The following is a 12,879-nucleotide window of genomic DNA, read 5'->3' on the forward strand; positions in this document are numbered from 1 at the left end:
GGCTGCTTATTACATCTAGCAAAAAAAAAAAAGGGGGGGTGGCAAGTGGGTTGTGTCTGTGCTCACTCAGGGCACGTAGCATTTGGCAATATCCATGCCTGAGAAAGGTGGTCAGTGTATTAACAGGTAATTTACCTTTTATATTTTTTACGATTTTTCTTCCAAAAGCTACACTTGTTTTAGAAACCAGATTCCAAGTATTATTTTCAGCCAAGTATTAGAACTGAAAATCCAGGCCTTCGTAAGCACAAAAGGGATTTATGTGGTGGGTTTCAGGTAAGTCATGATGCCTGGACCCTCCCTCCCTACCCCCCACACCATTCTTCATAAGAGACTAAGGGTCATCCTTGACCCATGCAACCTGCTGAAACAGCAGTCGGTAGAGGTCAGTGTCGCTGTTAAAGGGTCACAAAGGCACCAGCCGCTGGAGCGCGTGACAAGAGCTGGCTGCTTTCCTCCTGAAGCGATGGTGGGGGTCCTGTGATGCTGCTCAGTCCAGGCAGCCGCCTGGTTTGCTGTGCAGTAAGAGATCGTAGTTGGTGAAGTTTTAGTGCACCAGAAAGCTTTTTAAGAATTCACAATTTGTCTGTATCAAATTCCCGCAGGCAGTAGCCCCCTTCGTTCTGCCAAGCCAGCGCACATACTCCCTTCTGCCTGTCCCAGAAAGAGAGAATGTTCCAGGGCAGCAGCAAGCACGCTGGCTGTTTGGTGCGCCCTTCACTCAGTGGCTGAGTGTTATTGCTGTTGCCTGTCGTGGACTCTGTCCCCATGGCCAAGGCTATCCCAGACAGCATTTTTGCAGTTTACATTTGGAGAGCGGGGTATCTCAGAGATGGGATTCACGAGAAGGATTTCATCTGTTGCTGTGCCAAGGTGGGATAGAAAGTCGATGTTCGCGTCCTCATTTGCTATGGCTGGGCCAGGCGGGAAGTGGAGCGGCCATGGGACCCGCGTGCTGCGGCCTCCCTCACTTGCTGGTGGGTGGGCTTCCGGGAAGTTGCCTCCCCCCCCGAGTCCCTATATCCTCATTTGTTAAAAAGAACAAGACTAGATCTTCCATGACAGTTTCGAGGAGGCGAAATTAACAAGGAGCCATGCGTGAGAAATGGTTTTGTAAACTGCAAGGGGTGCTAAGTAAAAGAGCGTTAGGGGGACTACTTACCATCGGCTCTGATCATCTGCGTTGCCGTGAAGCCCCCTGCAACCCCTCCCCCCCCCCCACACACACCCTTGTGGACACGGGCCTCTGAAAGTAGGCAGACCCGAGGCTAATGGTCCAAAAGAAGATAGAGCAAGCCAACCAGATGATACAACTTGGGGATGCAACCCTAAGGCGGTCCAGAAGCCAAGGTGCTCAAGGAATGTGCCGGAGTGGGTGCAACCACGTTACAGTTTACTGAGCCCCTTAGAACTGCTTGCATAGCTGAGGGCCTGGTCGGCAGCTAGGAACCAGGTGCTACCCTACTTCTTCTTCTAGGTTAGGCAACCAGGAACCCACGTAGATGGCAACCGGAAAGAAAATAACTTTTTTAGGGAACCCCAGAAGAGGGGAGAGGCCTCAGCTGGGGGAGAGTCTGGTCTTAGGTTGCTGGGCAAGAACTGTCCCCGGCAAAGCCAGACACCAGCCTAAACCGTCAACCCCGAATGTGTGCGATGTCCCTCTCTCAGGATTCAGCTGCATTGTCTTCTTTCATTTATCATGTAGACTTGACTTGCCTGGAAAATTGGCAGCTGACGAATTTATCAAAGCTTTAGTTGGTCAAGACTGTGATTACAATTGGCGTTTATACTGATGCATTTTTTTTTTTTCCTTCAAATCCAGTGATAGAGAAAAAAAATCTCTACTCGGGAAATCCTCAGAATATGTAACACTTAAAGACCTTTCCTGCAAAAACTGCTTCAATAATATATTATCAGTTGCCAAGAATAAAGTCAGAGACCTAGCTCTCGAATGGAAATGTTGTGTTTGGGAAAACAGGCAGGAAACACAGAAACCGACTAGAATGTTCGGTGAAGACCTTAACCGCTGAAGGAAGAGTTAGGGTAGATACACAAGTTTAAACTAATTTATGTGATTGCCAGAATGAAAGTAGGCTGTGACAGAATACTGAAGGAAGAGACTAGAAGTGGAACTGAGCCAGAAATCAGTACTTCTGGGTGGGAATGTGGGTGAGGGCAGTATTGGTAGGAAACAACTCCTTGTTAAGTATGTATTTTCCAAAAAAAAAAAAAAAAAAAAATTCGCTGAAAGGCATTGGTTTAGAGACTTCTTTAACCAGATAAACATATTTAGAAATAATGTTAAATGATACAGTCACAGAAAGAATTTAAATTCAGGTCTAAATGCCCCAAGTCACAGGAAAGGCAAACAGGAAAACATCTCAGCCATCGAAAAGCAACACAAAATAAAGCAAAAGCCAGTAAGAGAATTTGAGTCCTTTTTCAGAGCCCTGCACCTGAGCCAGGAGACCATGCAGGTGTTTTGTTGTGTTTTGGAACACAGTTGAAAGCATAGGATGTAAGAGGGTTTATGTTGCATGTGAATTAAGATGTCATGTACTGTTCAAAAATAACATCGAAGTCATTTTTTAAATTTATACTTGACTCACTAAAAATTTTCAGAATAGTTTTATAGGGTATGTTGAGTTTCAATTAAGGCTGATTTCAGAAGAATCTTTTGATCTGGGTGCATCTCTCTATATCAGGAGTTGGCAAACTTTCCCGGTGAAGGGTCAGATAGTAAATATCTGAGGCATTTCAGGGTAGAAGCAGCCATAGATGATGGACAGGTGAATGAACGTGGCTGAGTGCTAATAAAACTTGATCTACAGCAGTGGATGGAGGGCTAGGTTGGCCCAATGGCCTTAGTTTGCTGACCTTTGTTCTGATGATCCATCCACCCTTCCTTCACCTGTCTGTTTGGAATGGGGTTATTGAAGTCTCTTTTATTTTTTAAATAAAATAAAAAAAATTAAATTTTAATTAAATTTAATTAAAACTTTTTAATTAATTTTTTTAATATTTATTTTTGAGAGAGAGACAGAGACAGAATGTGAGGAGGTATGGGGTAGAGAGAGAGAGAGAGAGAGAGAGAGACAGAATCTGAAGCAGGCTCCAGGCTCTGAGCTGTCAGCACAGAGCCCGATGTGGGGCTCGAACTCAACGAACCGCGAGATCATGACATGAGCCGAAGTCAGACACCCAACTGACTGAGCCATCCAGGCGCCCCCACCGGCTCCGTATTTTTGCATTTAGAAGTCAAGAAGTCCTGGCCCACATGCATCTGCCTTGATGAGCAGTTTTAACTGTACATCGGACGTAAGCCATAGCTTGCTTTCTGGGTGAAAACTGGGAAAGCGAAAACGCAGTGCCCGGCCAGGATATATTAGATCGGATGAGCCGTTCTGTGTAAACTGCTTATGGGTGATATTGACATGCCCCGGAGTTTATGTGCAGCGGGTGCCCGGTGGTGTAGGGGTGCTGCCCTAGCCCTTGAGACGTCCTTGGCAGAGACCGCACATCGTACTCATTCCTGTTAAATGAGGAAACGGAGCAGAAGGCAGCAGTGTCTCAGGGGCAGGGCTCTGTCCCCTGGAAGCCACTGCCTGGGAGCCCCAGTCTCTCCGCGGGCTCTGCCCTCACGAGTGCCGCCCGCACTGGGTTTCTACTCTTGGTGCACGCACGTGTCACACAGATGTGCCGCCCGCCTGTCCTGGGATGTTTGCACAAACTTGGCTTCTCCACCGGCTGTGGAAGCTGCAGGCCCTGCCGGGCCGTCTGGGTGGCCCTGTTTGGTTTCCCGGAGCCCTTCCGTAGGTGGGAAATGCTGTGTGTCCCCTGCCTCCCTCTTTCCTCCTCTGTGATCCTCACGCCTCTCTCTGCCCTTCCCCCGACTCCTCCTCCTCCTCCTCCTCCTCCTCCTCCTCCTCCTCCTCCTCCTCAGGAAGGTCCAGGTTTTCATGTTGGGGGGTCAGGGCTGCACCCTCAGCACCTAGAGCAGAGCGTGTCTGGCAGAGGCTCCACAAGACAGTGCTGTCATCGTGAAGTGTGGTTTTTGTGGCCCTTCCTTCAGGGGATTCAGAGGACGTGTATTCTTCTGTACTCCTGACAATAGCAAAACTTGGCCAGTTCAACTCCCTGTGCAGATGTTCACTTTTATTGAACCCTGGTCTTTATCCCTCGTACTGTGCTAAGTATTTTTACGCTTTACCTCATTGACTGGTCACCAGGACCCTATGACATGTGATCCCTGCTTTCCAGGCGAGTACCCTGAGTCCAGGGGGGATCAGTCACGGCCACACAGCTGGGAGCCGCCCTGGCCGGGGTTGCATCTCCAGAGCCTGTGTGCTTAAGCCTCCAGTCTTGGGCAGAGTAACTGTTCTGGAAATCTCAGTCCAGCGCGTGCTCTGAGGCCCTTGGCCTGAGCTTTGCCCGTACAGCGGGGTGATGCAAAGGGGCACGGGGGTGATGGGCTGCCTCGCGGGGGTGCACGCTCCCCAGTCTTCAGTGCCACCACGACCGCTACCTTGCCATCCCCCGTAAGGTGGCAGGGATTGCCACTGTGTCACGGCACGTCACCCTGCCCGCCCCTGAGGTCCAGCCCCCTGCCTGGCCGTGACCGTCTGGCCACGCTGTACTGGCCTGCAGTTGCTGGTGCGCTCCGTGCTCCTTCTGGCCCCAAACTTGGTGTGGTTCAGAGAACTTGTTTGTCCGTGAGCGCGTGGGGTCAGGGTTCGCTCCGACCCGGGCAGGTCTCTGTTCTGTCTCTGCAGGACCTACTCTTTGGGCACCAGTCATCGCGCATTGCTCGCTCAGAGCGCGCCCAGCCAGCCTTGGGGCCCTGCGAGCGGAGTGACTGTGTCGTCTGTTCATCACCGTGTCCAAAGAAACAGAACCCTCCGAGCCTTTGCAACCGCAGATCAGTTTTTTAAAGTGACAGGAAAGGAGTCCATTCATTAAAAATACTTAAAAAATTAAACCACTGTAAAAGGGAAAATTGAAATGAGCCAAAGGATAAAAATATCTTGGTTAACACTGCATTTGTGATATATATCATTCCATTTTTAGGAAATCTATGCACGTATGTTCGTAGTAATCTCCATGAGGAGCTACTTTCCAAAATGCAGGCCTGCTTTCTGCCCTTTGCACTAAATCGTGGCCACCTGCAGTCAGCAGGCACTCGTCTGTCCCGTCACTGGTGATTGTCGTGTGCTACCTCGGTGCATTTCTGTGCCCTCGTTTATTAGGTTCATCTTTACATTTCCGTGTAAGGTAAGGGCTCTCCTGTGACATAAGCTCACGTTGAATTTTACAGTGTACGTTCCTTCTGCCTTTGGAAAGAGAACCCTGTGGTCTAGAAAACAGTGTGAGTGATTCCTCATCCTTTTTGTACCATTTTGATAAATCTAAAAACCTCAGGCTGTTTTTTTCTAGAGGTTGTTTTTTTTTTTTTAACGTCTGAGAGAAAGTGTGAGTGAGAGCACACGCGCATGAGCGACGGAGGGGCAGGGAGAGAGGGAGACACAGAACCTGAAGCAGGCCCCAGGCTCTGAGCTGTCTGCACAGAGCCTGTCACGGGACTCGAACTCACGACCTGTGAGGTCATGACCTGAGCCGAAGTCAGAAGTCGGATGCTTAACGGACTGAGCCACCCAGGCGCCCCTAGAGTTTTCTGTTTAGGAATTGTATCACTAAGAGGAGAGGCCCCCCATAGAGAAATTGGATCACCTTGAATGCATCTTAGCTCCCACCCCATAGTCTGACCTGGCCCTGAGGGGGCGCTGGAGGGTGTCTGCGGCTGCTCCTGCGGGCCTTGGGCTCACCCTTGCTCCCTGTGGGGTGAAGCCCGTCTCAGCCAGTTCGCCTTCCGGGGAAGCCATTTATCCCTTTGCTTCTGGATTCCCGCTGCCGAGACCATTTGGGGGTGTTATTAGATCTTTCTGTAAGTTAGGGACCTTAACGAAGTGCAGAGTAAATTGAGAAGAAGTCCTTTGTACGGTTTTTAGCTGTTCCTTTTTTTTGTTTTGTTTTAAACTAAGGGGAACTTTTCTGACAATTAGCTAGGATGTGACAGCCGACACCATAGTTGCACTCAGATCACTGAGTCGTGCAGACCCGGTGAAGCTTCCAGAAGGACGAGTGGGAGGTTTTCCGTGCACAGCATGAGAACACACACCATGCTGACCACACCTTCCCAGGGCGAGGCTACCCTTGATAACTGGCCATTTGCCCAGAGTCTGAAGCTTGTCTTTTTATTTTTTCCAACATTCTTTTTGAAGGGCGATAGAAGTAGCAGGAATCTAATTCTTCTGCTTAGTATGCTGGCATAGCGAAACCCTGTGCCCGTCATCCAGACCAGATCCGGTCCACGGCGATGGCTGGGTCTCAGCTGTTCTGTGTGGTGCAGGGAGAGGACGCGGTGGCAGCTAGGGATCCGCCAGACCCACCACGTGTCATCACAGGACCAGTTAGACAGCACGAGGGATCTTTCCTTTGAGGTCTGCGTGCTAAGTCCGTTACAGATCTTCCCCCGCAAGGTAATGTCCTTATGCTCCTTAACCAAGGATGGACAGTGCATACTGCAAATGTGGTCACTTGCCTTTAATATTTCCCTGTGAAATATTACTCCAAATTATACAGCACTTTTCAGCCCTTTTTCTTAGGCTGAAAGTATTTGGGGGCCCGAGTAGTACAACTAGATGCCTGTGACGAACCAGTCTGTGGTCCTGGCAGTCCCTGCGTGAGGGGTCTTGGCCGCGGACGGAGCCAGAGAGCCCAGGCCAAGCTTGGCCCCTGCCGCATGCAGGCCTCCTGATGGCTCATGGAGTAGCTACGAAATCGCCCTCATCATTCCCAACAGTTCTGGACGCTGCGATGTGCTTATCCCACTGTGATTTTTTTCCTTTTAAGACCCAAATCCTAGGGTGAAATTGAAAAGCCTCAGGGAGCCACGTCTCCAGATAAGAGCAAAGTAAACATCAAAGTGTCACGCCCAGGGGATCAGATTTTATTCATCCAAAGCCGGGAGGAAGCCGGCCCAACACCTTTCTGCCGAAAAAGTACTACACTGTGTCCGGGTTGGAAGGGTCATCGCAGAGCCGCTTTGAGAAGGAGGCGTTCTGGGGAGCATCTGGGGCGTGGGGGCATGATCCCCCTTGTTCTGCGGCTGCTCCTGGGAGAATGGGGCTCCCGGAAGAACGAGCCATTGCAGCCCTAGTATAGGGAAGCAAAGGGTCCTTATCCATACATTTAAAACAGCAGACCCAAACCTAACAAAACGAAACCCCAAAACTGTTCAGATCTCTTTTGTCCCCCAATTTTATTGAGATATAATTGAGAAAACCGTATCTTCAAAGCATACAGCTTGATGATTTGCTATACATAAACATTGTGAAATAATTACCACAGTCAAGTTCGTTTTCTGTTTGTTTGGGGGGGGTGTGTGTGTGTGTGTGTGTGTGTGTGTGTGTGTGTCCAGAATGCTTAGGCGCTTCATGCCAGAGTCCTCCGTGAGATGGTCTTCATCTGTAAATAAGATCAAATCGTTTTCAAGCAGGGATCAGCCTTAGTGTAAGCTCAGGTCCTGAAAAAAATTTCGTTCTGGTCAGCAGCCCTGCTTTTCCATACAGCATAGTTTCAGGGAAAACTCCATTTAAGTTTTGAAAGGAATTCACAGAGAGAATACTCATTTCGTGTTCTCCTTTCAAAAAGGAGGTCCACAGCGAACCCAAGTTTCTCAGCGTGGATCCTGCAAACTGGAAAATCCTAATCCGAGCTGTGCCTCCGAAGGCGGGGTGTTCGTGACCCTGCACAGGCACGCGCTGTCGGGCTACGGGATCTTCACGCACCCACAGCCCTGCCTGGTGAACGCCTGTCGTTTTTAAAGCAGCATTCCCAGGGTGGAGTTGGGACGGTGGTACAGAGAAGCCTTCTAAAAGATGTGGCTGTCGTGTGTGGAAACGACGCTGCTTCTCCGAGCAGAGGTGGCCCCCAGGGGCCGGTGGCCGCATCCCAAGCACACCGGGAGTGTGTTTGGATTCTGTCGGGGCCAGGACGCCGTGACCACATGGGCAGGGGCGGAGGGGCACATCTGCTTTGCCTCCTGCTCTGCCAGATCCCCGGGAGGGGTGGGCACCCTGCAGAGCTAGATGGGGTGGCCCTGTGCCGTCAGGGTCTCGCCCACACCTCCGGGCCCCTCGTTTATACAGTGTCCGTCACGGAGAGGATTAAATGCCAGCAGATTCTGGAGAACACCCGCCGCCCGGGTCTACCTGGCGAATAGCAGGTGCTCAGCAAATGTGAGTGCCCTTTACTCCGTGACCCAGATGGCAATCCGAGGGGTTACCAGATGGGTTAGGGATCTAGGGAAGTTGCTCAGAAATGAGCGTTGCCGGGACTGTGCCGAGGACTGGGGGCGGAGCCAGGAAAGAACCCTGGGCCCCTGAATGTTGCCTGTGCTTTTCGCCACTGTCACCGTTTTGGGTGTGAAAACAGCCCATCCAAAGTAGTCCCCGTTCCTAGAACTTGCTTAGCAGATACACTCCAAATTCTGCCTTTAACCGTTCAATGCTGATGCCTGTCCCTACGAATAGAGGCACGGAAACGTAACCAGATACAACGTAAAAACACCATTGGTGTCCATCTTCTTTCTGTTCCACTTCCTGCCTCCTGAGCCCAAGTGACCCCCCCCGCCCCGTCCCCACACCCCCACCCCCACCCCCACCCCCCAGCCTGAGACGATGGTGAAAGTGCTGTGCGTGAGGAAGGGGACTTTGTAAGCTCTCCAGCATTTCGTTGATGGTACCTTAAGATGTTCATTTGCTCTCAGAATCTCCACTAACACTCACTTTTCCACGTTCATCTTCCCAGAAGCGTTCTTAAAGCGGATTCTGATTTTCCGAAATGGCAAGGATACTTTATTTTTAAAACCTCGTTATTTTAACACTGCATCGTTAGGTGTGATTCTGACATCCCAGCAACGTGAAGCTGTAAGCTCACCAGCTGCCATTAACTTATGGTGCGTTTTGTCAGATTTTATGCGGTGTATGTGAACTTAATATAGACTCCATAGCCCTGGAAGCTGTGACTTGTCAGAATTGCAAAATTACATTGTCTGGGCTTGCGGCGCAAATAGCAGTAGCAGAGATTTCAAATGAGTGAGTTTTGGGAGTCTCCGTATCATTATTATCTGGGGTTGTTGAGCTCAGTTCGTCGAGGGCCTGACCCGGACGGAATACCAGGGTCATGGGTGTGATTCTGGCTACTTTCTCGGTCTCAGGAGCTCAGTCTGTAAATTTTTTATATGGCTGTCCTTCACTCCAGACCCTGGGGACAGCGTGTCAGGCTGAAGGCAGCACTGCCCCCAGGAAGCCCAGTTGGAGATTGCTCGCGATTCTGATAGGTAGACCAGTAGTTGTCACGTGGCTCACATGTTAGCCACACTTGGGAAGCTTTTAGAAAATACTCCTGCGCCTGGGTGGCTCAGTCGGTTAAGTGGCCGACTTCGGCTCAGGCCATGGTCTCCCGGTTCACGGGTTTGAGCCCCGCGTCAGGCTCTCTGCCCACAGCTCAGAGCCTGGAGCTTTTCAGATTCCGTGTCTCCCTCTCTCTCTGCCTCTCCCTCACTCGTGCTCTGTCTCTTTCTCAAAAATAAATAAACATCAACATTTAAAAAAAAATTAAGACAATACTCCTACAAGGGGCTTCACATGTGGATTGGGAGCCAGTTGATCTAGCCGTGGGTGTTTCTTAAAGCTCCCGACACGAAGCTCATGCGTGGCCAGGGTTGAGGTGCACTGGAAAGGGGGTGCACACAACTTGGAGTGGTTTCGTTGTACTTCCGAGGGCTCCTTAATGATGCTCACGTCCCGGAAGAGAGAAAAGCCGCCTTTTGGCTACAGTGTTCTGTTTGGCTTTTACTATCTGTCATTTGGCTTTTGGGGCATGGCTGAACAGTGCTGGAATCTCTTCAGCAATGAATCATAAGATTTGGTTGTTTTAAACATGAAATGAGGCGTTTTGATAAATCAAGATGCATTTTTTTTAATGTTTATTTATTTTTGAGAGAGAGCATGAGCAGGGGAGGGGCGGAGAGAGAGGGAGACACAGAATTCGAAGCAGGCTCCAGACTGAGCTCTGAGCGCAGAGCGTGATGCGGGGCTCGAACTCACGAACTGTGAGATCATGACCTGAGCCGAAGTTGGCTGCTTAACTGACTGAGCCACCCAGGCGCCCCTCAAGATGCAGTTTTTTAAATGTTTATTTTTGAGAGGGAGAGAGAAAGCGCGAGCATGAGCCGGAGAGGAGGCAGAGCGAAAGGGAGACAGAATCTGAAGCAGGCTCCAGGCTCTGAGCTGTCAGCACAGAGCCTGACGCAGGGCTCGAACTCACCATGGGCTCTTTGGAAGCCCAGTACCGGCTGTGTGGTTGATTGAACTTTGGCACCAAGATTTACGTGAAAATAAAAGAGAAATGATTCTGTTTAAAGGGCCCAGCAGACTGGGGGGCTCTCCTCGCAGACATCTGGGTGGAGAGGAGGCTCGCGGTCACTCCCCTGAGCTGGGGTCTTTACGTTACCTGCTCGTTCCTCACTGCACTTCCGGCTCATTCTTGGCTCTTCCTTGGAGCGCGTGTGTTCCTGCCAGGACCGTGGGACGACCCATTTCTCCCCTGAAGCCTCGCACACAGTGGAGGGATTCCCGTTGCTTTGCCGCGTCTTCCCCCTTCCGTTTGCTCCGCACGAGCTTGGGCTGGTTTTCACTCTGCCTTTGGCTGCGCTTTGGGGTTTCTTACGTGATCGCCTGGGGCAGGACCTGTCTTCCTTTTGGAGGCAGAGCGGGCCCTCGGGTGACACCCGCTGAGCTTGGAAGATGAACCGGAAGGTCAGTGTTGAGGGTAGAGCCGGGAGGGGGACCGGGGAGGGCGGCAGTGCCCTGTTTTTCCGCCGAGGCACTTCAGGTCATCAGGCGCCAGCTTTTTTAACGGGTGTGCGTCTGGCCACTGCGGTTGCGTGACACATGCTTGTGTGAGTTGTTCGTGTTCTGAAGCGTCCCCGAGAGGATGAATTCCACACTAGGAGATGGTCCTGACAAGCTCGGCTTTTGACTTCGGCCTGAGGGACGGGTCGGGGATGAAGGCGTTTACGCTGAAGGAGGGGGAGTTTGCGGGAGGGACGGCAAGTTGCCAAAGACGGGTGGACGCTCGTCACGCGTACCGGGGCCACTGCTTTGTCACTCGGTAACACTGCCGTGCGGTGGGGGGGAGCTGAGGGCTTGCTGGGCACTCGGGGCAGCGACGGGCACGGGCCCTGCCCTTGGCCGGCTTACTCGCCGGCAGGTGCTACGTGGGCTGGAGCCTGTGCAGGGGTGGGGTGGAGGGAGAGGCAAGTTAGAGGACGCTGAGTGTAGGCTGGTGATGCTCCAGGCACCGTGGAGACGTACAGGAGGAGACCCGTTTGAGCCTTGAAGCCACGACGTCAGGCAGGACGAGGGGGCCCCCCTCGAGAACCTTTGTGATCGCTGTGCTGGAATCCGAGTAGCAGCTGGCTCTCGGTCCCCAGACGTTCCCACTCCTCTCGTCCCCTCGGTGTGTGACTGCCCCCACTATCCCGAAGCCTCCCAGGGAGCCTGCTCACCCCTGTTCTCCGGCACTCACCGGGGTGGCCAGGTCACCTGCTCCCGTCTGCACCCTCTGTGGGGCTCTGCCCCCGCCCCCTGCAGGGTAGTGGACATCTCTGCCTCCCCGCCCGGCCCCGGCAGGTGCAGCCGCTCTAACCGCTCACTCGTGTTCTGTTGGCGCGAGCCCGCGGGGCTGGGGAGTGGACGGGGGGCAGGGCCGCGAGCCCCTGTGGCCAGGTCGCCCCGAAATTCGCGCAGTCACGCCGTTCCCGAGGCCGTCGGGCCGCCGCGTCAGGGGGTCTCCCCAGCGGGCTCCGAGAAAGCCACGGTCTTGGTTTGAGAGCCACCTCCATTACCAAGGGTCAACCTGTGCCGTGTTTTCTAGTTTCGGTACGAAAGAGCCATCTGTTCTGTTCTGACAACAGAAACGCATCCCACGTAGATACCCTGTCTTCACTCCCGTTACCTTAAACGGTAGCCAGAGCGGTCCGAGATGAATGAACCCGGCTGTGCTAGGTTGTCGCCCCCCCCCCCCCCCCCCCAGGTCCCCGAGAGGGCGCTGGGCAGGGACGAGCACCGCCTGCGTCCTGGCCGGGAAGCTGCCAAAACGGAGCGCGCCCCGAACGTCCCCTTCCCCGTCTTTCCGCCTCCCAGAGCGCCGAACAGATCGCTGCGCTGTGTAGGAGTTTCAACGACTCGCAGACCACCGGCATGGAAGGGCCGAGGGGGACCCGGGAGCCACCTCCGAGGCCGCTGGCTCGCCACCTCTCCGATGCGGATCGCCTCCGGAAAGTCATCCAGGAGCTGATGGACACGGAGAAGTCCTACGTGAAGGTAACGGGCGACTCCGCACGTTCTTGCCGGCTCTGTGGCCCCGCGGCGGCCAGCGGTATGTGGGCGGGGGGCCCCCAGGTCGCATGCGCCCCGAAGCCCAGCAGTCCTGACGGAGCCCCCTGCCCCTCGAAGTGGTGAATTGCCGCTGGGGAGGGGGCGAGGGTGCAGGAGCTGGGAGGGCCCGGAAGGATGGGCTCCTCGGCTCCCTTGGTTACCACGGTAGCTTTCACTATGGAAACATGTTCTAGCTCATCGTGTGCGGTCTGTGGGAAGGGAGTCTCCTGGCGGAGTCGGAGGGGGCCGGAGAGCACTTAGGGGAGGAGGGACTGGGGAACAGCTTGCTCCCAGGAGACTGTTGCTGCGGCCCCCAGAGCTGCCTGGTGGAGGTCACCGTGCGGGACAGAGTCCCACGCTGGAGCAGCTGGCCTAC

The 12,879-nt window shown here is 52.9% G+C and overlaps 1 protein-coding gene across 17 annotated transcripts in view; it reads left to right on the forward strand.

The window, feature by feature from the left end:
• The window catches only part of TIAM2 (TIAM Rac1 associated GEF 2), a 323,817-nt gene that overhangs the window by 295,257 nt on the left and 15,681 nt on the right, over window positions 1–12,879 (forward strand). For all 17 annotated transcript variants that reach the window (XR_013555828.2, XR_013555829.2, XM_078447496.2 and 14 more), the window contains one exon: window positions 12,270–12,449. Coding sequence is in view for 15 of the 17 variants with exons in the window: in XM_078447496.2 (XP_078303622.2) it covers window positions 12,270–12,449 (180 nt within the window). In the remaining 2 variants the exon portion in view is untranslated. The remainder of the gene's footprint in view (window positions 1–12,269; window positions 12,450–12,879) is intronic.

The sequence above is a fragment of the Panthera onca genome, chromosome B2, assembly GCF_046562875.1.
Source record: "Panthera onca isolate mPanOnc1 chromosome B2, mPanOnc1 haplotype 2, whole genome shotgun sequence".
In the NCBI taxonomy this organism is placed as follows: Eukaryota; Metazoa; Chordata; class Mammalia; order Carnivora; family Felidae; genus Panthera; species Panthera onca.